At 42.2% G+C, this 25,606-nt stretch overlaps 1 protein-coding gene across 5 annotated transcripts in view; it reads right to left on the bottom strand.

Moving 5' to 3' along the window:
- The window catches only part of lrriq1 (leucine-rich repeats and IQ motif containing 1), a 38,318-nt gene extending 16,124 nt beyond the window's left edge, over window positions 1–22,194 (bottom strand). For 2 of the 5 annotated variants that reach the window (XM_077517193.1, XM_077517195.1), the window contains exons 1-15: window positions 21,736–22,194; window positions 21,258–21,354; window positions 21,073–21,158; window positions 20,571–20,667; window positions 20,358–20,455; window positions 20,221–20,295; window positions 17,973–20,111; window positions 17,555–17,707; window positions 17,315–17,465; window positions 16,217–16,410; window positions 15,351–15,481; window positions 14,479–14,552; window positions 14,311–14,404; window positions 5,390–5,575; window positions 174–455 (exon numbers count right to left, since the gene is read on the bottom strand). In XM_077517193.1, the coding sequence (XP_077373319.1) occupies window positions 174–455; window positions 5,390–5,575; window positions 14,311–14,404; window positions 14,479–14,552; window positions 15,351–15,481; window positions 16,217–16,410; window positions 17,315–17,465; window positions 17,555–17,707; window positions 17,973–20,111; window positions 20,221–20,295; window positions 20,358–20,455; window positions 20,571–20,667; window positions 21,073–21,158; window positions 21,258–21,354; window positions 21,736–21,801 (3,923 nt within the window). In that variant the 5' untranslated portion in view covers window positions 21,802–22,194. Of the gene's footprint in view, window positions 1–173; window positions 456–5,389; window positions 5,576–14,310; window positions 14,405–14,478; window positions 14,553–15,350; window positions 15,482–16,216; window positions 16,411–17,314; window positions 17,466–17,554; window positions 17,708–17,972; window positions 20,112–20,193; window positions 20,296–20,357; window positions 20,456–20,570; window positions 20,668–21,072; window positions 21,159–21,257; window positions 21,355–21,457; window positions 21,482–21,735 lie in introns of those variants that run through there. The other 3 variants (XM_077517191.1, XM_077517192.1, XM_077517194.1) reach the window with 3 other exon arrangements.
- Window positions 22,195–25,606: the final 3,412 nt, after the last annotated feature.

Raw genomic sequence — 25,606 nt, 5'->3', positions numbered from 1 at the left:
AAATACAAATCCATCTGTATATTTAGTGGGGCAAGCGTTTTCATTGTGACTGAAATATCCAAAATTGCATGTTTGTTTTTTTTGTAGCGTTTGCAAAACTCCACTGACAAACTGTGATCAAAATGATGCATTTCCATGTTTTGGTAGAGTGAACAAACTCAAGAGTGAATTACCTTTTAACAAGGTCCCAGTTTTGATGGCACGATGTCATTTGCACACTGCTCCTTGTTCCGTTCACTGCTGATGCATTAGCATCACAAAATGACGTTGCACTGCCACTGCTGGAAGCGACGGGCGAAACCTCATCAAGAGTTTCCTCCAAGGTTGCCTGGCTGGCGGATGTCTGACCAATGTGGGCACATTCTAGGGCGCGTCGCTGCTCCTCGGCCAGGCACAAATCTGGCGACAAGTGTCCGCAGGAAAGTTTGATGCCGTCCAGCGGGTGGGAAGATTCGCTGTTGATAAGCAACATTTTACACAGTGCGTTTTGCTCACAGTATATCCGTAAATAAAATGTTTGTAAATATTTTATTATATCTTTCCATGGGACAACACTGAAGTAATGGCACTTTGCTATAATGCACAATTACGTTGCCAGTACACAGATTGAATGTTGTTCCGACTTTTGGCAGCGGGTCTCCTGCATGATTTGTTTAGAAGAGTTTTTGCGCCTTCCGGGCCCAACCCACCCATTTTTTTGCATCCTGGCTTGGCTTCAGCACAAAGAGAAGCAGCATTTACCACTACACTACTAAATAACTACACATTTATTGTCTTTAAGTCCAAACAGCTGGCAACAAAAGTGAGTAGACCCCGAAAAGAAAGTGTCAAAATTGGGTCCAATGAGCCATTTTCCCTCCCCATGCCTCATCACTAAAGGAGGGGTCACCGACCTTTTTGAAACTGAGAGCTATTTCTTGGGTACTTATTAATACGAATAGATATCAGTTTGATACACACTTCTGAAATGTGTTGAAAGTGTGGTCATGTACACAAAATTGACCTTTGAACCAAACTACAGTATTTTGTTTTTCCAACATCGTAATTTCCAGATTTATAACGATGTGTGTACTTAAAAAAAAGAGAAAAAAAAAAGGATAGAAACATAAAAAGTTAGATGCAGCTCACTGGTGCAAAAAGTGGTGCTATATTTATACTTTTTTTTTTTTTTTTTATATAAATAGCAATGCTTAAAAAAATTAGAGGCATCTCACAGGTGAACTATTTTCACAACAGGCCTGCGGGCTACTCATGTGGTCTCTGGAGGCGGTTACCTACTTTTGGCGACAGGCATGTCCCCACTTATGTAGAATTATGTCATTTTCCTCACAATAGAACTTCATTATAAACCGAGGACCTCCTTTACTTGTAATAATTGTGACTAACATCAGACACACTTTAACTTCATTGTGGACCTCCAAGTGAGGGTAAGTGTGTCTCCTAAGCCTAACAGCGGATAGTGACTCTTTCATTTAGGGGATTTAGTAGCTACAAAGCCACCTCAATGAAAACTTAATGAATCTATTAGCAGCCTTGTCTCTGATCCCCAATTTTTGCCCTCCAGCTCTTCTAGGGTAGCAGGCCAATAACCCGTAGACCACGTCCCTCCCTACAAAGACCTGCCTCTTTCCTCACAGTGGGACAAAGAGGGAGAGGGGGTCCGGAGGTCCGAAGGGATGCGACCCCGGTAACCCTCCCTCTTTTACCTGCTGGTTCACTCCGGGGTCATTCTGAGAATGTAAAACACTGTTCCACTCAAGGTTTACATATAAAAACTTCTTACAGTCTTAATAGGTGATCATTAAACATTCAGAGGAGTACAGTGGAACCTGAGTAGTGCCCCATTGAATGTTAGAAAAAAAAATTCCCTCCACAACAGCAGTTTCACATGAAATTGGATGGACAGGTTTATCATAACAGGAAGTACGAAAACGTCTCAACAACCAATGTCTGAAATTGAACAGGAACTTGTTCATTTAGGTTTGAAGCAGCCATTTGGGGGGCAAACTCCCAGGCTTTTACTTTGATGAACTCATATAGAACCACTTTCAACAGGTTTACTGGCCCCAGTATGAGGCGATCATACGTCTATGTGGGTTCACAGTCAAAACGAATTACGACGTGGCCAGCAACAAAAATGAGTTTGACACACCTGGCACACCTACAGCATCTTACTTCGGCAGAGCATCGTGTTAAATTTGTCACATTTTGAGGATTTTTGGAAAGTTAAAAAAGAAAAGAGTTCCAGACACCAATTACACAGATAAATTAGGAATAGACCAATTATTGGCAGGGCTGATTATTGGTGCCAATATTTAGCATTTTGACAAATATAGACATCGGCTTTTTTAGGAATCTAAATGCCGATAAAGCTGGTCTCTCACTGAGAGGTGAATGTTTGCGAACGTAGCGAATTTAGGGTGTTTCATTAGGATTTTAAAGATGTTCACAAACAGTTTTTACTTGTCGCAAAGACATTTCGATTTTCCCTGTCTGCAAAAGTCTTTTGAAACATTTTACGAATTCTGACAAAACCCAAAATACATTTATGGATTTATTTAAATTTCCACTTTATTAAAAAAAAAAATAAAAAAAAATGATGCTGACGCTGGGAACTCCCTACACTTTTTATTTTTAAAAATAAAAAAAATAATAAAATAAAATAAAAAAGAAATTCTGAAATCTTGGAAAACTTTATTTACAATAGTAAAACCTGTCAATTCTTTATATGTTTAAAATGAAAAGAAAAAGAACATTTTTAAAATGTTGATGGTAATATTTTGTCTGTTACTGCATATGAATATCGGCTTGAAATATCGGTTATCGGTCTTCTTGACTACGAATAATCAATATCAATATCGGCCTTGAAAAACCCCCAAATTGGTTTATCACTACCATAAAATTAGGTGGACATGTCTATTGTAACAGGATGCATAAAACAGAATTCAACAAGAAGTCTGCCATTTTGGATTGAAGCAGCCATTTCAGGTGAATTCTAGAGCTTGTACTACAAAACTCCTAATCTGATCCAAATCAGCCGCAAAACTGATTAACAATTGTATTGAACAATCAAAATTGGGATGGATTGGGGGAGTAGAGCAACGTGAATGCTCACGCACCCCCACAGATACGCACAGCCAAATCTGGGAACCCCTTATCTATTTTTCACGAGAACAGCCTTTTTGTGAACCTTCCGCCTTCTAGTTTTACACGTCTTCACTGTATTTTTCAAGTATGGGTCCAACATATTGGACCACTTTGCAGCAGTCTTGCGTGCACCGACTTTTAAAAGTAAAAGTGATATTGTCTACAAGCGCTCTTTCATCCTGCATCCTGTCGGGCAAAGTTGTGAAACCGTACCCCCGCCAGACCCCATGGTTCCCCTCCACCTTTACTGGACGGCCGTGTAGGCAATGCGCTCAAGCTCGTCTATAAGCCTTGCAGTGACACCGGGTCAGGCCAGGGGTTAAATGGCCGGCGCTGTTCTCTGCAAAGACCACAAACTGGCTCATTGTCCAGTGGCCAGAGGGGAGTAGAGGGCACACTGGGTGGGGTGAACAACGCCACCGGCCTCCCTCAAGCCACAACAGTCCTCAGCGTGACCTGTGGGAGTCGTCGACGCCACTTTTCATCTTTTGTGCGGCCGTAATTTGGATGGGTCACGAAGACCAGTGGAAAGTTGAGCGCCGTTTTTTAAAGCCTTGGTGGTCCGAGGAGCACCGCGACGTGGAAGGCCTTGTGAAAATAGATGAACGTTGTCTTAAGGCTCGCTACACCCTGTGCATCAGACATAACAAGAAGGTAACCCGACATTCCTGACCGGCTCGAGGGTCTCTCAAGATGAGAATAAAAAGATAAGGTGTCCTTTGTGCCACCCAATTTGTTTGTTGCTTGCTGCACTACTTGATTACCTGGTAAAGTCAGCTACCAAATTATCACTTTTAGGATTCCTAGCACTAATAGTTACAAAAAAAGAGGTGCCAAAATTAGTGCGTTTAACGCTATTATTTTTTGTAAACATGCGCTTACTTGGAAAGCCTGTAATGGGGGAATTCCAGTCGCAACGCAGCAGACACGTCCATGTCAAAATTTAGCAGTAATAAATGTAATAATAATGCATATATTTGTGGAGACTGGGGTCAAGTTGTATTTTAAAAATTTTAAAATGTGCAGAATTTCACAATTTACTTCATGTTAAAGATTAGATAGCTCTTAGTATGAAAAGAAAAATGCACTGAGCTGTCACCAGTGTCTTCCAAATGCAATTATGCCATCTAGTGGCAGAAAGATGATCTCAATGCAAATCAATATCACACTCGTTTTTTACAGTACAGCACATCTTTTTAATTTTAACTCAATTTGATTAATTATTATGAAATTACTGGATGAATGACTAAAAGATGCAGCCATATTTCTAATAGTTTAAAAAAAATTCTACTGTTGCATTAACAAGAGGATGAAAACTTAGAAAAAATATTTTATTGTACATTTAGAACAGATACCTGGATTGCCTGTCAACCGGTTCAGGGTGTACCCCGCCTATTGCCCGAAGCCCGCTGGGATAGGCTCCAGCACCCCCGCGACCCTTGTGAGGAAAAGCGGCTAAGAAAATGGATGGATGGATTTAGAACAGATATAAAATTTGCAATTAATCGTCAGTTAACTATTGAAGTCATGTGTTTAATTACAATTTTAAAAAATTTCATCACCTGACACCACTACAAAAAAACATAAAAAGTTTATACTCTACGGCGACAAGGGTCAGCATACTACCAGGAAGTAAAAGTTGGAATCACAGCAAACTCATGACAGGCATGACTCAAGATTGACATTGTTGAGTCTTTGTTTCCCCCCAAAATTACCGTTAATTTAAGCATTAGCGTCCTATTTTACACACGTGTCATCAAAACTTCGGCGCCCCGCTCAACCCACAGACAATCACAAACACTAAAATATTTCACAACACAAATTCAAATTCTAATTTGGTAGCCAAACATACATGTCCCCGAGGAGTCTGACTTTGAAGGACCCCTGGCATGAGCAAAATGAACCTAAAATGGCCACGTCAAACCATAAATGCAGATGATCCGCATGTTTTTTTTTAGATTTTTTATTTTTTTTTATCTACTCATGATACCAAATTTTGTGGTGCTAAGTGAAACTGGCTTTAGGGGGTGAATTCTTCCAATTACACAGTGCCGAAAAGCCAAATGCTTCTCAATTTACGGTCTATTTAGTATACATACTTCAAATTTGGTAGCAATTGGACACAATCTCGAGGAGGTCATCTTTGAAAGAGCTCCGAAAATGGGCAAAATTGCTTTGTCAAACCAAAACGGCAGCCTTACTGTGTCTTTTCAGGCAAGGCCAGCACCTTACATCGACATACCTGAGCTGCTCGATGCGCTGCTGCTGCTGTAAATCGCTAATTTGCTGACGTTGCGTCCGAATCAAGCTGAGGAGACCGTCCGAGGTCGAGTCCATCTGCTGAGCAACAGCCGAGTGCGTCAGGTGGACGTCTGCATTTGTTCCATCGATCGTCCTCAAACTGGACACTGCTGTCTGTAGCGTGCATCTGACAACAAGAGAAAACTTGGTCATCTATCTATCTTGGTGAAAATGTATGTATATTTTTAGGGATCGGAACATGACCCCGCCCAAAACTCACTCAGTAGTTTTCCCTGGAAAACAATTTGTCACCTGTTTCCCTGAATGAAACAAAATTGGGTGAACATAATGTATCTATCATAGCCTGATGACTAAAAAGCCACAAGGAGCAACACTAAAGAGGAAGTCAGCCATTTTGGTTTGAAGAAGCAATTTGGAGGGGGGCGAACAACAGGTGTCATACAGTAGGCAAATAAGCTCCATTTGGAAGCAGGTATAACAGACCCAATGTGTGACAGTTAATTGCTAAGTTTGATGATCATTTCGAGGATTCACAATAATAAAAAAAATAAAAAAAGAAAAGATAAATAATAAGCCCCCCAAAATGTGCCCCCCAACACCAGTTTCACTCAACACTGGGGACAAACTTTGAAACGCCTACTTAGGAACCCTATAATTTTTAACTTGCAATACAATCTCAGTATTTTAGGGATATTTGACTCTGAGCCATTTTCAGTAGTAAAAAGTTTACATTTTGTCTATAATTAATGATGTAACTTCATTATTTTTCACGTACAATTAATATCTTTAAAAAGTAATTTTTCTGTTTGCTGTCAACGGATGATGACATCACCTGTTTTGAGGAAGTAAGTAACGACCAATCATGGCTCAGTTTATTGACCAAACACAGAAAACAGGTGAGCCATGATTGGCCATTACCTACTTCCTCAGCACAGGTGATGTCATCATCAGTCGACAGCAAGTTGAAAAATTACTCTTTAAAGGTATTAATTGTACATGGAAAAATAATGAAGTAAGTAAATATTAACTTTAACATTTATTTTTATTAATATTTAATATTAAATTATTTTTTTATTTTGTTATCAGTTGCAGACAGTATATCTGGTGAAGTATCTTCATAGACCCCTCCGTGAGCCGGCACCTTAACGTGGTGGAGGGGTTTGCGTGTCGCAATGATCCTAGGAGCTATGTTGTCTGGGGCTTTATGCCCCTGGCAGGGTCACCCATGGCAAACAGGTCCTAGGTGAGGGGCCAGACTAAGAACGGCTCAGAAGACCCCTATGATGATTAAAAATTTTGGAGACGCGTTTCCCTCGCCCGGACGCGGGTCACCGGGGCCCCCCTCTGGAGCCAGGCCTGGAGGCGGGGCTCGCTGGCGAGCGCCTGGTGGCCGGGCCTGCACCCATGGGGCCCGGCCGGGCACAGCCCGAAGGGGCAACGTGGGTCCCTCTTCCCACGGGCTCACCACCGGTGGGAGGGGCCAAAGGGGTCGGGTGCAGTGTGGGCTGGGTGGCGGCCAAGGGAGGAGACCTTGGCGGACCGACCCCCGGCTACAGAAGCTGGCTCTTGGGACATGGAATGTCACCTCTCTGGCAGGGAAGGAGCCCGAGCTGGTGTGCGAGGCCGAGAAGTTCCGACTAGACATAGTCGGACTCGCCTCCACACACGGCTTGGGCTCTGGTACCAGTCCTCTTGAGAGGGGTTGGACTCTCTTCCACTCTGGAGTTGCCCACGGTGTGAGGCGCAGAGCAGGTGTGGGCATACTTATTGCCCCCCGGCTCGGCGCCTGTACGTTGGGGTTTACCCCGGTGGACGAGAGGGTAGCCTCCCTCCGCCTTCGGGTGGGGGGACGGGTCCTGACTGTTGTTTGTGCATATGCACCAAACAGCAGCTCAGAGTACCCACCCTTCTTGGAGTCCGTGGAGGGTGTGCTGGAGAGCGCTCCCTCTGGGGACTCCCTCGTCCTGCTGGGGGACTTCAACGCTCACGTGGGGAATGACAGTGAGACCTGGAGGGGCGTGATTGGGAGGAACGGCCCCCCTGATCGGAACCCGAGCGGTGTTCTGTTATTGGACTTCTGTGCTCGTCACGGTTTGTCCATAACGAACACCATGTTCAGGCATAAGGGTGTCCATATGTGCACTTGGCACCAGGACACCCTAGGCCGCAGTTCGATGATCGACTTTGTAGTCGTGTCATCGGATTTGCGGCCGCATGTTTTGGACACTCGGGTGAAGAGAGGGGCGGAGCTGTCAACTGATCACCACCTGGTGGTGTGTTGGCTCCGATGGTGGGGGAAGATGCCGGTCCGACCTGGCAGACCCAAACGTATTGTGAGGGTTTGCTGGGAACGTCTGGCGGAATCCCCTGTCAGAAAGAGTTTCAATGCCCACCTCCGGCAGAGCTTCTCCCTTGTCTCGGGGGAGGTGGGGGACATTGAGTCCGAATGGACCATGTTCCGCGCCTCCATTGTTGAGGCGGCCGATCGGAGCTGTGGCCGTAAGGTGGTCGGTGCCTGTCGCGGCGGTAATCCTCGAACCCGCTGGTGGACACCAGCGGTAAAGGATGCCGTCAAGCTGAAGAAGGAGTCCTATCGGGCCTTTTTGGCCTGTCGGACTCCGGAGGCAGCTGACAGGTACCGGATGGCCAAGCGGAACGCGGCTTCGGCGGTTGCTGAGGCAAAAACTCGGACATGGGAGGAGTTCGGTGAGGCCATGGAAAACGACTTCCGGACGGCTTCGAGGAAATTCTGGTCCACCATCCGGCGTCTCAGGAGAGGAAAGCAGTGCACCATTAACACTGTGTATAGTGGCGATGGGGTGCTGCTGACCTCGACTCGGGACGTCGTGAAGCGGTGGGGGGAATACTTCGAAGACCTCCTCAATTCCACCAACACGTCTCCTTTTGAGGAAGCAGAGTCTGGGGACTCTGGGGTGGGCTCTCCTATCTCTGGGGTCGAAGTCACTGAGGTGGTTGGAAAGCTCCTCGGTGGCAGGGCCCCGGGGGTGGATGAGATCCGCCCGGAGTTCCTAAAGACTCTGGATGTTGTGGGGCTGTCGTGGTTGACACGCCTCTACAACATCGCGTGGACATCGGGGACAGTGCCTCTGGATTGGCAGGCCGGGGTGGTGGTCCCCCTTTTTAAGAAGGGGGACCGGAGGGTGTGTTCCAACTACAGAGGGATCACACTCCTCAGCCTCCCTGGTAAGGTCTATTCAGGGGTGCTGGAGAGGAGGGTCCGTCGGGAGGTCGAATCTCGGATCCAGGAGGAGCAGTGTGGTTTTCGTCCTGGCCGTGGAACAGTGGACCAGCTCTACACCCTCCGCAGGATCCTCGAGGGTGCGTGGGAGTTCGCTCAACCAGTCCACATGTGTTTTGTGGATCTGGAGAAGGCGTTCGACCGTGTCCCTCGGGGAGTTCTGTGGGGGGTGCTTCGGGAGTACGGGGTGCCGGGCCCCTTGTTACGGGCTGTTCGGTCCCTGTACGACCATTGCCAGAGTTTGGTCCGCATTGCCGGCAGTAAGTCGGATTCGTTTCCGGTGAGGGTTGGACTCCGCCAAGGTTGCCCTTTGTCACCGATTCTGTTCATAACTTTTATGGACAGAATTTCTAGGCGCAGCCGAGGAGTGGAGGGGTTCCGGTTTGGTGGCCTCAGCATTGCATCTCTGCTCTTTGCAGATGATGTGGTGCTGTTGGCTTCATCAGGCCGGGACCTTCAGCTCTCACTGGAGCGGTTCGCAGCCGAGTGTGAAGCGGCTGGGATGAGGATCAGCACCTCCAAATCCGAGACCATGGTCCTCAGTCGGAAAAGGGTGGAGTGTCGTCTTCAGGTCGGGGATGAGATCCTGCCCCAAGTGGAGGAGTTCAAGTATCTTGGGGTCTTGTTCACGAGTGAGGGTAGGATGGAGCGGGAGATCGACAGGCGGATCGGTGCAGCGTCTGCAGTGATGCGGACTCTGTATCGGTCCGTCGTGGTGAAGAAAGAGCTGAGCCAAAAGGCAAAGCTCTCGATTTACCGGTCGATCTACGTTCCAACCCTCACCTATGGTCACGAGCTGTGGGTCGTGACCGAAAGAACGAGATCCCGGATACAAGCGGCCGAAATGAGTTTCCTCCGCAGGGTGTCCGGGCTCTCCCTTAGAGATAGGGTGAGAAGCTCGGTCATCCGGGAGGGACTCAGAGTCGAGCCACTGCTCCTCCGCGTTGAGAGGAGCCAGCTGAGGTGGCTCGGGCATCTGGTTCGGATGCCTCCTGGACGCCTCCCTGGGGAGGTGTTCCGGGCATGTCCCACCGGTGGGAGGCCCCGGGGACGACCCAGGACACGCTGGAGAGACTATGTCTCTCGGCTGGCCTGGGAACGCCTTGGGATCCCACCGGAGGAGCTGGTTGAAGTGGCTGGGGAGAGGGAAGTCTGGGTTTCCCTCCTGAAGCTGCTGCCCCCGCGACCCGACCCCGGATAAGCGGAAGAAGATGGATGGATGGATGGATATCTTCATAGATTGATTTTGTTCCAACATATAAATTTAGATCAGCTAGAATCATGAACAATATTGGCAAAATATCATGATAATATTGCATTTCAAGTTACTCAGCGATTTTCACACCGAATATAACTTTTGAATTATATTTCATGTAATTACTATTTCAGTTTTTAGGTAACAATTTAGGTGGGTGTATTAATGGGGCATTTGGGTTTCCAGTAACCAAAAATGGTAACATGTCCTATTCTCTTTATACAGTCAATTTGTCCGTCTGGGATAAGTGTATGTTTTATGAGAATAGTAATACCGGTGACACACGCACAAAAAGTAGTTGTGCACTTGTAGAAAAATCTAACAAGTGTTGTTAGTTAAGTAGCAGGGTCTTGTGAGGGCAAAGGACCCGCTGAGTGGCAGAGCATGTGGGTGGGGGGGGTGCTGATATGGCGGCCCGAGGCTAAGGATGTCCGAGCAGAGGAATCCCAACTATCTGCCAGACAGAGAAACAGACTTTTCCGGGCCGTCCAAATGTGGGAATATGTGGAGCTAGAAATGCGCGGGACGCTGGGGAACGTCAAGAATAATAATATGATTTAAAAAAAAAAAAAAAAAAAAAAAAAAACACCCTCCGGCGAGAAACGTGTTTTTTTTTTTAAACACGATAAACAACAGAGATGTTCAAAAAGGATTCTCAGAGCCACATAGGATGAGATGTGTTCAGGAATGTTTTGTGGATATTTCAGTCCCATGTTCACTAAAGATAAGCCAATCAGAAAATTCGATATATTTATAAAACAGCGACTCCTTCGGCTATGATCTTTTTCGGAAAACTTGCTAATACTTTTGAATGGGTTTCTTTTCAGGAGACTGTACTACTTTTATGGGTCTACGTTTTTAACGTCATTGGACAAAATGGATGCTCTCAGTGTGTGTTTGTGATTGAAAATGTTTAAAAAATAATAATAATAAAAAATATTGCCAAATAAACAGATTGAATATGAATCTGGGTGCTGGGTGGCCTGCCAGAAATCTATTTCTTTTACATTAAATGTTCGCATAATTGAATAGACTTTTTAAAAAAGATTTAGATGGGGCGGGTTTTAAATTTTTTTTGTTAAAGGCTACTTTATGTTCAACAACTTTAAACACAATATGTTTTTTTTTTTTTAAAGAACTTCCTCAGTGCTGGTGATTGACAGCTCGCTGTCGTCTGCCATGAACCGACTGCGTTTTTGTCTCGCTGACACAGATCGGGATTCTGTTGCGTGCCTGCGGGCACGTTGTCTGGCACTCTTCAAACGGTGCACCAAATCTAAATAAATAAAACCCTCTCCGTCCTCATATGAGCTCACTGAGGTGGGGAGTGCGCCAGTTGGTTGGACAAAAAAAAAAAAAAAATGAAAAACACAAAATCACAAGACAGATATGAAAATGGATTTCCTTTCTCAATGGAAGCCATTCAAATTGTGGTGAGGATCTGGATAAAAATATGTAATAATTAAAAAGTGACCATTTTTAGGACAAAGGAAAAATAGAAAATCTAATTCCTGAAATTTTCAATTTTGGTTTCAGTCTTAAATTTTGATTTGTAACTTGTGATACAATATCACATTTTTTGCCTACAATAACGATAATGTTACAATGCAGGTAACTATACTATATTATAATGGTGGCGCCCATCTGTCGGCCATTCTCCACAAACCAGGAAGTTGCCTGCTCGCTTACAAACGAATGACAAATAGATGACAAACAAATATCCTTTTTTTACCAGGAGGTCCGCACTTTCCTGAGTGACACCCTACTTAGCATCGTATTGTTAAAACAACACATCTAAGACTTTCGCAAACTGCTGCATATCATCCACATCCTCCCTCTTACCATATTTCACAACGCAAGGACTTTCCTCCAGAAAGCCGTGGAAGCTAAATTTATCGGGATCAGTGTTTTCTTCTGCGGTGATGAGATTCCTAACGCTTGTCACTGTTTTCGCTGGCTCTGGATGAAAGACAGACGAGTGGAAATACAAAGTGTAAATTCCACTTTTAGGCAACGGAGGAGGTCACTTTGAGTTCATCGCAAGGGGGGGGAAGCTAGCCATTACGTTTTCCACATTTTAAAGGGGTCATATTATGGAAAATCTAATTTATGATTTTTTGTACAGTGAACCCTAGCTAGCAAAATGAATAATGGACGCCTAACGTAAAAATATTCAAAACTGCCTAAAGTTGCAATTTAAACATTTACAAACATTAAGTTGACCATTTAAATAATAATAACAATAATAATAACAATAATAATTAAAAAAAAAATCTTTTAAATGGGTGCGCCCAGTATTTTTCAAATGCTCAAAATTGCTGCACACTTAATTTTGTTTTTTCTGCAAATAGATTAATTTCTAGTGATTCATTTCTTGTGTAAACATTTTTGAAAGTACCAGAAACAAAAAGTATGGCAACTTTTTTGCTGCTCAGCAATGCAATTTTACAATTTCTGAATGATCTAGCGGCTGACCCTGGAGCCAGTCACAAGAAGGAGTCATGCTATATCGCCTGACAGGCTTATTTTAGCGTACAAGGACAATGAGCGATGGTCTCTCGCACAGCAGATTTCCATCCAGGCATGTTGTCACAAATTTTAAATGTAATGTTACACAGGTTTAACATGGCTTTTATGCAAATACTTCCACAAAAATATAGGAGCGATTGATTTCATTTCTGTAAGTCAGAAATATGTTTGCCTTTTCCACTAACACTTCCAAGCGTCATTTTCTCTCCCAAATACAGAACCTAAAAAAAGCATAAGAACTTCTTAAATACAACAGTCTCCACCACTTTTACACCTGTTGCCAACAGCGCATACGATCTGTTAGCGTGAATTAACACCGACTATTTGGGGTATTAGTAAATGTGGTCTATGAATCCATCACAGCAGCCTAGCGCCATCCCAGTTGTCATGGTAACAAAAGCTGTTCTTGGCATTTGCATGAGACTGAAGCCCCCCCCCCCCCAAAAAAAAAAAAGTCGAGATGTTACAATTAAGGTTAAGTGTTCTGTAATTCTTTAATCCTCTGTTGATTTTTAACAGAAGAATGTCAGAGAGGACTTATTAAGACACCAGGGAACTATTTTAAATGGTGGAAAACATTGCATAAGATGTCTACTTTAAAACACTAAAGGGTTGGAATCCTTGAGCAAAGTCGCACCGCTTGTGTTTGGCTCCTCCAGTTTGCTCTTAGAGACAAAAATCCGTAACACAATTATCCCTAAGCCAAGCATTAATGGCTTTTTTGGCAGGAAATTCAAGTTTACTTTAGCTTGTTTTGGACCTGCTGCCATTACAGAATGGTTGTGAATCAGTTTTGGGTCACCAAGAGACGCCCATAGAAGCGCTCTGTGCATATTTACAATATAAACTCATAGAAAACTTGAAAATGCAATTTCTGTAGAAATTGCGCTTCAATGGTGAGGAGATGACAAAGAACTAAAATGACATAAATCAAGTGAAATTAAGTGAAATGTACGGTAGAATGTGAAGAGTGTAAAAATGCTGAACTATAGAAAATCAGCGTGATCAATAGGGATTTTACATCTTGTATCTTGTAATGACAACTGTTCAAATGCTAACATGCTAGCAGTTGCTAAAATATAGCAAAATAGTAACCTGAATGTAACTGAATGAATTGAACATTTTGAAGTTGGAATGGTTTAAATCAGTTGAGAAATATGGAGCAAGGAGGTAAATGTAATGGAACGTAAACATAAATATAAAATATCTCTAATTTTGGGAATTTTAGTGTAAAATTGTGTAATATGAATTTTTCGTGAAAAATAATTCCCAAGATGGTCAGAATGCGTTGACCATTTTCAAGTGGTAATGGTTTTAAACGGATTAGATTTGTGGAAGCATTAGGTGCAAAATTTCTGAATGGTCTTAGAAAATGTAGGCGATTGAAAAAAAGTGGTAATTCGGGCAAAGTGATAGCTTAGTAGATATGCTGAATATGCTAAACATTAGGAAATGGGAATGGTTTGAATAACAAATAAAAAAGTAGAGAAATATGGAAGGATGATTTAAATCTGGAACTTGCTGTTCAGCATTCACACAATACCCTACTTTTTCCTCAAGCTCGACGGGTGTCCGTGTACGGTGGCACGAATACAGCACTAATGCTGGAAAGTACAAGAGAATGTCGGAATGTTGCGGTTATTTGAGAGACTGGAATAATTCGAGGGATAAGGAAAGACACTGCATGTTCCACAGAACATCGGCAGCAGCACGCGGTGGACCGCCAGTTGGCATGCCGCTCGATACTTCATTGATCCCAAAGGGAAATTTCAGGAATGTGCCGCTTTGACAAATCACCCTGATGGGGCGCAGGTGATTTTTCACTGCGTGTCCAATGTTTTTAACGGCGTCTTTTCACCTCCAGCTGCTCTCCCGCTGGAGAGGATTCCCAGCGAGGTGCACCTCATCTAGGGAACAGCATCCTTCCAGGCTGTGGCACACGTTCTGCAAATCTACGAGACAATTTATGCTTATTCGGGGGGAGAAATGGACCACGTAAATTACTTGCATTCTAAAGCTTAATTACCTGACAAACAGTTAAAACGCAGGTCCAGGTTAGTTAGTGATACGGCAACAGACATGTCAGGCAGTTGCGTGAGCCTTGAACACACAAAGGAACACACTTTCATAATACCGCAGATAGATAAGCTAGCCAATGTCGCTGGACACTTTATTAGGTACACAGTCTAATGAGACCCAATGCAAAAACTGTGCCTTCACTTTCATGTCGGCAATAGAAAACTACATTAGGACTCTACTACAGGACTGTCTCAGAAAATCTTAATATTGTGATAAAGTTCTTTATTTTCTGTAATGCAATTTAGAAAAAATGCCATACATTCTGGATTCATTACAAATCAACTGAAATATTGCAAGCCTTTTCATTATTTTAATATTGCTGATTATGGCTTACAGCTTAAGGAAACTCAAATATCCTAGCTCAAAATATTAGAATATTTCCTCAGACCAAGTAAAAAAAAAAAAAGCCATAATCAGCAATATTAAAACAATAAAAGGCTTGCAATATTTCAGTTGATTTGTAATGAATCCAGAATGTATGGCATTTTTGCTTAATTAATTGCATTACAGAAAATAATGGACTTCATCACAATATTAGAATTTTCTGAAAATTTACTAAAATTTGTATAATAAACGCAAAACCATCTGTTGGTAGACTTGCTGTTATTTAAATTTGATTAAAAAAAAACACAACACAAAAAAAAATACTCTTAATTTCTTAAATTTAAAAATACCATGCTATGAATGAAACCTTCACATTGTTCAATTAATACCTAATAAACACTATTACGGTATCTTTGTAATGGCAAAAAAACAACAACAAAAAAAACAAACTTGTAACTTAGTGAATGTGTTATTCTCCATCCCAGTATAGTTTACCTGTTATGCGCCAGCGTGAGCGTGTGCAAGTGTGGCAGCCACGAGGCAGCGAGAAGGCGGCTCAGGGAGGCCAAGCTGTTGTCGTCCATGTGCAGCTCCCCGAGGAGGACGTGGTCGTGCAGAGCGGGCGGCTGGAGTGGAAGAAACACAGCCCAGTTGTCACTTAACGACAGGCTCGCACGGGGGGGTTACAACAACGTTAGCGCGCTGCTGCTAAGTGGGGTCCATCCATCAATGTCAGACGGCCCAGCCGGGCAGAAAAGCACTGTTTCGTTAAGTAATTAGACCGCTAATATATGTTCTTGTGTTTGTCTTGTTAATTGCTTGGAATGACACTATTGCCCGATTATTGCTTTAACATTCATTTTATACTTTTTTTTTTTTTCCCCCAATTGCTACATCATTGTAAAATTACGTAGTTTATTCTGCATACAGTCTCATTAAATAAACAACAATTATTTACTAATTTAAACCACTTTATTTTTAGACCACTATATCAACCCCCCCCCCACATTCATTTATTTTAATTTTTACCACAGAAAAACTTGATTTTTTCCAATTATAGTTATGTAAATGTTTGCCACAGACTTACTTATCTTAGTGGTTTTGTTTTGTTTTTTAAAATTATAATACATATGGTAGTTTATTTTTGGTTTACAATATTTTCAAATCCTGCTTTGAAAATTGCAGAAATGTTAAAATAATATTTGATATAAATGATTTTCTAAATTATATTTAATTATATTTAAAAATATTAATTACTTTTAATTTTTCGTAATATATTATATTTATTTTAATTGTGATTAAAAACAATTTAAAATGCATCTGAAATACAAAGGATACCGCAAGATATTGGCAAATAATACCTCGGTGAGGCCGTTGGAGGTCAGGTCCAGCGTGCGAAGCAGAACGTTACTCTCCAGACCCACCACGCCAGCCAGGTGATTGTGGGAGCAGTCGAGGTGCAGCAGGGTGCAGACGTCCCTCAGGCCTTTTGTGCTAACGAGCTGATTGTGGTCCAGAGACAAGCGCTGGAGTCTCCTCAAAGGGCCTAGGCCAGCTAGAAGACGGGAAAGTCATCGATGGTGACACAGTTATCATCTCAGCGAAAATGGGGTGGAATTTTGCTGAATGCTTTAAATGGGAATAAGTAACGCAATTTGTTGCACAAATTATTCTTAAACTTCTTGTCGTCTTCTAAAATGTATTGAATTATTTATGTATGTCTTTGTGATAAGTGGATTTTCCCCCTTCTCAAACTTGCATTTTATCATATTGTGCTTTTTTTTTCTTTCCTTTGTTATGTTTTTATTGCTGTTCGTGTTTGAGACCTACAAAAATAAAATAAAATCAAAATGAAAAATTAAATATTGACAGCCAGTAGTATTGAGTTAAATGAAAATCAATGTGGGATTTTATTTTAAATTACATTTTCAATGGGGCAAGAAGTCAGTTAGTCCACTGCTGGTCATCTTGCAATGGTGAGCAAATTAGTGGCATACTTATCGTAATACTGCCCCCTCATGGAGAATTGTAGACATTGCTCGCCAAAAGCTGGACCCAATAAACTAATCGAGTTAAAACATTATCAAAATGTCACAAAGTAACTATAAAAATGTTTAACTTTTGTTAATCTTGCACACACTCAGTACACTTCATTAGGCAGAGTAAACCTGCACAATTCCGCAAGTTGTATCAAAGACTTTGCCTTTGTAAAGATACAAATAATCAGCTTTTTACGATTCACTTGGCTCGGTATGGAAATAATTACAATTGCTATTAGCTTGTTGGTGATAAGTTTGAATGAAGCATGCAAATAGTTAACTTGTGTTAACTAAGGTTTGTGGAGTGGTGAAAAAGGGGCAAAGGTAGACTTGTTTGCTAATCTGAATGAAGGTGGACCCAAGATTTTTCCTAACCTTTCTATTTGCAAAATTGAAACAAGCAAAAAAAAATGTGTTTACCAACACGTGTAATGGAGTTGTGTGAAAGTTCTAGAACATTCAAGTTCTCTGCACCACTTAGGCCGTGAATGAACGTCAGTTGATTGTGGCTCATCTTGAGAACTCTCAGACCAGTCATATTCTCGCAGTCCATCCTTGAGATGTTGTTTTCCTGTCCCGAAGAAAAAAAACAAAAAAAACAACTGAGATCGTTGCCTTGACAAAATGGACGCCATATAAGATGGCCAACCAAGCACTCACCTGCACGTCGATGTAGTAAAGGTCCGCTAACTGGCCGATTCCTTCCAAGACTTTCAGCCCACATCTTCTCAACGTGAGAGACTGGAGTCCTGCGCACTGAGCCAGAGTGGACAAACTGCAGCCTGGCAAGTCCTCCAGAACCAAGATGGTTACCTGGAAGACACAAAAGGGTGTCATCAGTTTGCTATTACATACTTTTATAAGTATCCTTGGATTCCTTGAGAGACGCTGCATGAAATTTTATGTTGTGTGAAAAGCACCAACGTGCCTTTTGAGGTAGTTTGGTTTCATTGGATTCTGTGTAAATGGCAAAAGCGCAAAAATGAATTTTTGTATAAAGCGGAATTTTGTTTTGTTTTGTTTTTTTACTACAAATTCAAGTGCTTGTCTTGGTGGAAACAGGACTTCATTGGCATACCTCCTGCAGGGAGCGCCTGCCTGCAGCTCGTAGCAGCATTTCGGTACAAAGCGGAGGAAGGTTGCCGTCCTGGCCGGAGCTCCTGGACTCTCTCCTGGACCCGACCGAACTTCGCCGCCTGCACCTGTTCTGCATTTCCGACCAGAGGACGCGTACTTTCATCCAAGAAAGTCTCCTCTGACCCATGACCTGGGAAAGACAGGTTTGGCATGAGGGGTTCCGGTGATTGTTCTTGTGGACGGTCTGATGAATGTTCTCCTGAATATTATAATGGTGGTTCTCATGGGCGTTCTCCTGAAAGTTCTCAGGGATATGCTGATGACTGTTCTGGGGTATGTTCTTCTTATTGATGTTCTCATGAATGTTCTCTTGGATGTTTTGATTGATGTTCCCATGGAAGTTCAGTCGGATGTTCTCACTGATATTCTGTTGGATGTTCATGTCAATGTTCTCCTGGATATTCTTGCCCGTTTCATTTCTGGAGTTTCTCGAGTCCCTTTCTCTTTGGTTTTTCCTCAAAGGTTCTTCATTCTCTTCATTCTTCCCTGTCCTCTCGTCCCTCTTTTGCTTGTTCCTTCTCTCCTCTTCCTCCCACCTCCTGCTCGTCTTTTCATCCTCCTGCTTCAACCTTTGCTCCTCCCCCTTCTCCTCCTCCAGTACCTTCTCATTTTCACCTGTCGTGTTCCTCACCTCTGACTCCTTTTTCTTCAGCTCATTCAACGTCCTTATGTCTTTGCCAACACTCTTCCTCCATTTTCTTTGTAAGTCGCTACTTTTCTCTACTTCCTCACTCTGCTTCTTCTTTTCAACTTCCTCAGTTCGCTGCTCTTCCTTTCCCTCCCTCCATCGCTCCTCTTCTTCATTGGTCCTCATCATGTCGTCTTCGTTCCTGGTTTTTTCTTTGCTCATTCTGTCTACCTCTATGCTCCTTTTTTCCTCTCTTTCCTTTATTTTTGTTTCCTCCTCCTTTTTCCTCACCACCTCTTTTCCCCTCATTTCCCCTTCCTCAATTTCCGGGCTCCTTATTTCCGCTTCGTCTCTCTTCATCCTCCCATCTTCATCCTCAGTCTTCTTTTTCTTTTCTTTATTCTGAGTGAACTCCATCTTTTTCATCCCCTCTTCCTCCTGCTCCTTTATTCTCCTTCTCTGCCTCTTTTTCTCTCCCTCTTGCTCCAGTTCTTTCACTTCCACTGTCACCCTCTTATCAACTTCTTCTTCTATTTGTTTGTGCATCTTTTCTTCTTCTTCCCCTTTCCTCCTCTTTTCCTCTTCTTCTTTCTTTACAGATTCTTGTTCCCTCATTTCCTCTTCTTCAGTTTGGTTCCCCTTTGTTTCTTTCTTCCCACTCTCCTCTTTATCCACCGGTCTCCTCTTTTCCTCCTCCTGTAGTCGACCGCTCACTTCCTTTTTGCTCCTCTCGTTCTTTTCCTCCTGCTTTCTCATGACCTCTTTTTCTATTTGCATCACTTTTATGCTCTTTTTCCTCTTTTCCCTTTCCTCCTGGTTTATTTCCTCTTCCTCCTCCTCTTCCCTTTTTTCCACTCCCCCCATCTTGATTCTCCAGACTTCCTCTTCCTCCACTTTTTCCTTCTTTTCCTTTTGCTTCCTCATTATTTGGTTTTCTTCCTTCAGTTTCCCATCTGCTTTATTCCGCCTCTTGCCTTCCTCCTTTTCCATCCTCATTTCTTTTTGCATTTGCTTTTGCCGCTCTTCTTCTTCCTCCCTCTTCATCCTTTCCTCTTCCTCTGTCTCGTCCATCCAAGCTTCAACTTCCTCCCTTTTCATTTTCTTTTTGTCTTCTTCCTCTATCTGCTTCATTTTATTGTCATCTTCCTCCTTGCTCTGAGTCATTTCCACTTCATCTTTCAGTTTTTTTTCTGTTTCTTTCCTCCTTTTGTCATCTTCCTCTTTCTTCCTCCTCTCATCCTCCGCCTCTATTTGCTTCCTCTCTGCCTCTTTCCTCTTCTCCTCCTCCTCCTTCAGTTTCCTCTCTACCCTTTGCCGCCTCTCTTCGTTTTGCCTCTTTCTCTTCTTTTCCTCTTCCTCCTCTTCTTTCTGTCGTTGCGCCATGCACCTCTGTTCCTCTTCTCTCTTTTTCACCTCTTGCTCCACTCGTCTCTTCATGTCATTGAGAAGCTCCTGTTGGACCGATATATCATAAATACATTTTCTGTGAAACTTTCATACCCAAATAGTTGACATCATGCTTTCAAATATTCACTTCTTCGTTCTTCTCGACGAGACCAACCTGTTGATGCCGGAACTCCCGCTCAAGCTCTTCCTGAGCCTTTAACTCCATCGTATCAGCCTCCCGCTGACGCAGCTGCAAATCAAAAACACAAGACTTTGCTCCTGGATTCACCTCAAAGACTCTCTCAAACTCACCTTTTCCACCTCCATCATCCTCTGCAGCTCCTCCTCAAAGTCTTGTTCCGCTCGTCTCCTACACTCCATGTCCTGCTGGAGTTCACTCACACCCGCATCTAAAAAAATAAAAAATAAAAAAAATAATAAAAAAAAGCATGTCAAGTGAGTTAAGACACAAAGCTAGTATTGTGGCGCCGCCTTGCGACCGTTGACAGTCCTGCAGCATTGTACCTTGCCTGTCGTAGGGCACAGCTGAAAACTCTTGTTCATCTGCGTGACTGCCAGAGGAGGCGCTGTTGTCTTCATTTTGTTCATCAGATGTGTCTGCCTGCAGAGCAAACATATTTTTGTTCAACTATTATGCAAGCGAAATATATTGACAAGCAGAATAATTAAATATTAGTGCATGAGCTTTGTATCCAACTAACGCTGAATTTCACTCGAAGTACATTTATGAGTGAGGTGAAATCATCATTATTTCAGTTCATACACTTTTTATGACTTTTTTGGTGCTGTGTTGTCAGAGTTTCCGTGTGTAAAATATGTGCCTTGGGTTAATGAAGGTTGGGAAATACTAGATCAGATATGAGTACATAAACTGTGGACTTAGTAGTGTAAGCCAAGTATACTTACTTTTCCATGAGTAACAGCATGATGGCTAATATCATGTTTACATGGGTTACAGTAGATGTAAGATAAACTGAAATTTCTCTGTATATGTACAAAAAATTACCATCTCATTTATTGCCCTTGTGTCCTTGTCTACCAAAGTCAAATTTTCTTGCATTGCTCGTTCATTGCATTGTGCTGCAGTCAGATCTGAGAACACACATACAGCATCATTTATTGTCAAGGGAGATATAGAAGCTCAGAAATCGATTATTGTGGTTTGTATAGAAAATGAAGTTGAATTCGTACATTCAAGATCCTCCAAAATAAGCTTCTCACAAGCTGCCGCTCGCCTTCTGGAGGCCTCAAAGTAGCTGAGCAGTGATGCCGGGATCTCATTCAAGGCCTGAATTCACAAAATGGGCGATAGTCTCAAAATATTGTTTGTGTGTTGTTTTAGTAACATCAGACTTTCAAAATATTAGATTAGATTTCTTTTCATTTCCCACCCTTCCAAACATCTTTCTTTTCTTCCATCCTTCTTTCCATCAAATATCCTTGTTTCCTTCCATCCCTCCTGGCTTCCTTCTTTACTTGCCTCCTTATTCTTCCTTCTATACATTCTTCGTCCAGCAAATAAGCTGATTTCAAAAGTGCATACTCCTGTACCTGCTTTTAGACCACCTTCACCTTCCATTTGCCTTTATGCTAGCACCCACATGAACCACTAACCTTGAAAACTTCTCAAGTAAACAAATAAACGTGCTTCAAAATACTTAACACCAACCTCCTCTTCAGACTCTTCAGTGGCGTCTTCCTCCGTGTCAGAAGAAGGGAGAAGCACCTCCGACATGTTGAGACGCTGATTGTCGACTACTTTTCACATGACGAGCACACATTTAGCTGCCAAAAATTGATTAAAAGTTGTGCCACAACCGGCAAGTCTATGATTAATTGTCACATTTGCTGTCTCATCACGTAAAATGGCATTTGGCGCGCAATTTTACCTTCGTTAACAAACGTTTACTTCCACGTCCACGAGTTACTGTTACCATAGAAACAGTGGCCGCTACGGAAAACCGAAAGGACATTTTACGTAAAATGTGAATATAATATCTGTACTATATGGGGCGTCTATTTTCCTATAACAGAAAATATATTCAATATAATCCTGTGATGAATTTAAAAATATTTATATAGAAATGGGAATTTACGGAACAGTGGAGGGGACAAATTGCGCAAAAAAAAAAAACAACAACAACAACAAAAAAACCCTGCAAATATTCATTATGGCCTACAGGGATGGGGGAAAGGGAAGTCTATATTTTTAAAATTTTATATAAATCAATTTGCTTAGTGATTATTTATTATGATACATTTCCGCTTTTATTAAACAATTCATTTCCTATGTTTTTTTTAATTTATTTTTTATTTTATGTATTTATTTATTTATTTATTTTTTAATTTAAGTATTACAGTATATACTGGTGTAGGCCACCAAAATACACTCAGGCACGGCTCCAGGATTTATTTTTTTTCTCTCTGGGGCTAAAGGGGAGCTTGGCAATTTTTACGCAAATACATAAGAGGGCTGAGAAAATAATTTCTATATACATTTTTACAATATCAAATAAAGGCTAGAGAAGGCTTAACTGGCTTAAGATTTCTGACTGTGATTAAAATGCGACCGCAGAACAATTAACAGTTCTTCCACTAGATGGCAAAAGGTACATAATTGAACCTGTGTATCCAATTTTGTGACGTTTCGTGGAATGCCATCACTTTTTTTTTTTCTTTTTTTTGGGGGGTCGCCTTGGTGTAATAAACATTGAGAAACACTACGTTATAGGGGAGTAATAGGCTACTTGAAATTCCACATTTTAACTCCTATAAAAATAGTATACTTACTGGATGAAATTTTAAAGTTATAGAGGCAAGGACGCATGGGCAACTGCGACCCTTGACCACATTCTGAGTGGCCCCTTATTTTAAAATAAATAAATGAATAAATAAATAAATAAATAGACAAAAAAAATGTTTGCTGATGTTTTTGTTTTTTTTACAAAGAAAAAAATTGTTTTGGGGAAAGGTGGAAATTAGGGGCCACTCAGAATGTGTTCAGGGGCCATTATCACACTTATCACATGGCCTGTGGTGTCGATTTTGAAGTTTCAAAATGTGGTTCCTCACATGAAAACTGCTCAGATTTTGCATTGATTAAAATCATATAGAAATGTTGTGGGAAAAAATATTACACTCAACATGAAGCAATCCTTTTGACAACTTGTTGTGGCCTTTTGTCCTGCTACAATGATGAATTGTGTGCTTGTGTGGTCATTGTGGTGGGCCAGACGCGGGTCATGACTGTAGGTGAGAATCACAAGACGATAACAACAACAAAACAAAAATGGTACTGTGAACAATGCAGACTTTTCCCCCCAGTTCCCCTCTCCCGCAGCGAAGACTTTGCACTTGTGCTGAATTTGACTTTGAGGAGATTCCAGCGGGCCTACGCTGCTTTTCCCGTCCGCATTCCCACCGGGGCCCTCCGCAAGGAACCCAGTCTCCTTCCTCGGCCTTTCACACGGCGGGGAACGGCGTGTCTAGTGCGGATTCATGGAAACAAAAGCAACCGGAACATTGTCTTTTACTTCAAGCCATGACATTAAACAGCCCTGCACCTGTTCCTGCTCAGTATAGTCTGCACTGCACATAATGTACTTGAATAATGTATTTATTGATTTACCATTAACCAGGAACGTCCAATTGAGATTAAAAACCAGCTTTTAAAGGGAGTCTTGGTCAAGAGGCAGCGAAAAGTTACAATTTAAATGACATACATGGGAGCAAAAAGTTAGTTTCAACACAGTTTACAACACAACACAAGATGACATTAAGAACAAGGAACTAATAAAAGTGTGTATGCATTCAAATAATTCAGTGATTACAGTAATACTATGAAGACTTGACTTGGCTGAAATAGTAGTTTGCTTCAGGTGAACTCCATGCAACACAGATGTAACGGATTTTGAGCTTTACTGGCTTCCATTACTGTGAGCACAAGTGTATGGTAAATGTCCACTCGGGTCATAGCACAACTTCAGTGGTTTACGTTTGGTTAGCTCTGTGGAGCAAGTTAAATCGGTAAAAACGCCTCCATCAGCAAGCCTTGTCCGCTCCAATTAGTTCTCGCCGGGCAAGGTGTACGCGGCTTTTGTCCGAGTGCAGGCGCTGCAGACAGCGGTCAGACAACGGCGAGCCACAGATTTGCACAGCAGATTACACCCGTCAATGGTGGTGTTTGAATAGCCGGTTTTTACTGCCCAAGGGTTTTCTGTAGCCGTTAACCTAGCCGCTCTGACGTCAAACGCTCCTGGTGTCTAGCCACAGCCAATCCGATCAATTCACTGTCTATTTAAGCCAAACCGAGAAGTGTGTGTTTGTCGGATTATTACCTTCTGTTCCTTCTGTTCTATGCCTCTCGATGTTATGCAAATAAAGAGTTAAAATCTTATTTGTGTCTGCGCTTTTGGGATCCAACCTCAGATCATAACACATACAGAAGCAAAACATGAAAATAATTGAAAGTTTGTAACTCTAAATTATATTTCCCGTATACAACAAAACCCCTTTAAAAAAAAAATCAAAATTGTACAATACATGAGAGATTGGGGACGCAAACATTACGTGTCCAACTAGCGCATTGGGGTGTCATTTTGGGAATTCTCCGACAGAGGGAAAAACAACCTAAAGTATCCGTGGAAGTCCAAACAAAAAGACACAACACGCAGATATAATTTGTGTTTTTTGACCTTTATCACAATAGCGCCGTGCTCGCAGGCTTCCTAGAAGACATGAAAAGACCTTGTTCTCCGCAAGGTCTCACGACTCCAAAGTTTATTGTGCCACAATGATATTCTAAATAATCAACGCCATCAAAGCTCGGGACCACCAGGACAGGATGTTGTCGCTTTTTTTTTTTTTTTTTTTGATAGAATAGAAAAGTATTGTGAGTAAACACGTGTGATGTTTTAGACAACACTTTGTAGTTGCTCACCGATGCCTCCTTTGAATCAAAGTGATACTACAGGATATTGTCCGGATGTTTGTGGTGAAAAAAAAATTATCAACCTATGCTGTATGTAGTTCCTTAAAATGTCGACATATCAGTTTAAAAGACGGCATCTGGACCGCAAATGTCATTCTGTAGTTACTAAACTGTGGATTATGTCGAGCTGTGGACATGTCAGGGTAAAAGAACATATGGCCACTATGTCCTATTTTATTTCCCACATGACAGGGAAGAAAACTTTTAGGTCACCTTTTGTAGTTCTACAAATGTGGCCATGTCAGTGGAATAAATTACTTCTGGTCACCCCGTTGAATTGTGATTTTAATTTTCTATTTTATATAAGATGTAAATCATTTTGCAAAGATGTCAGTGAGAGGCAGCGTCACATGACTGATTGACTCATTCATTCATTGATTCATTGCTTCCGTAACAGGGTTTTCCCCATTGGCTGAGAGGTAGCGTATCTGTGACGCGTGGTGTAAAACAATACCCTTCAACTTTCCATGAGCTTCATGTTACCAAAGTCACAAGCACGCCATCAACTATTCAACGGGGGGGGGGGGGGGGGGGGGGGGGGACGTTAGCG

The sequence above is a fragment of the Festucalex cinctus genome, chromosome 3 (assembly GCF_051991245.1).
Source record: "Festucalex cinctus isolate MCC-2025b chromosome 3, RoL_Fcin_1.0, whole genome shotgun sequence".
NCBI lineage: Eukaryota > Metazoa > Chordata > Actinopteri > Syngnathiformes > Syngnathidae > Festucalex > Festucalex cinctus.
Note: the sequence above shows the minus strand (reverse complement) of the source record. Positions and strands in the feature narration are given on the sequence as shown.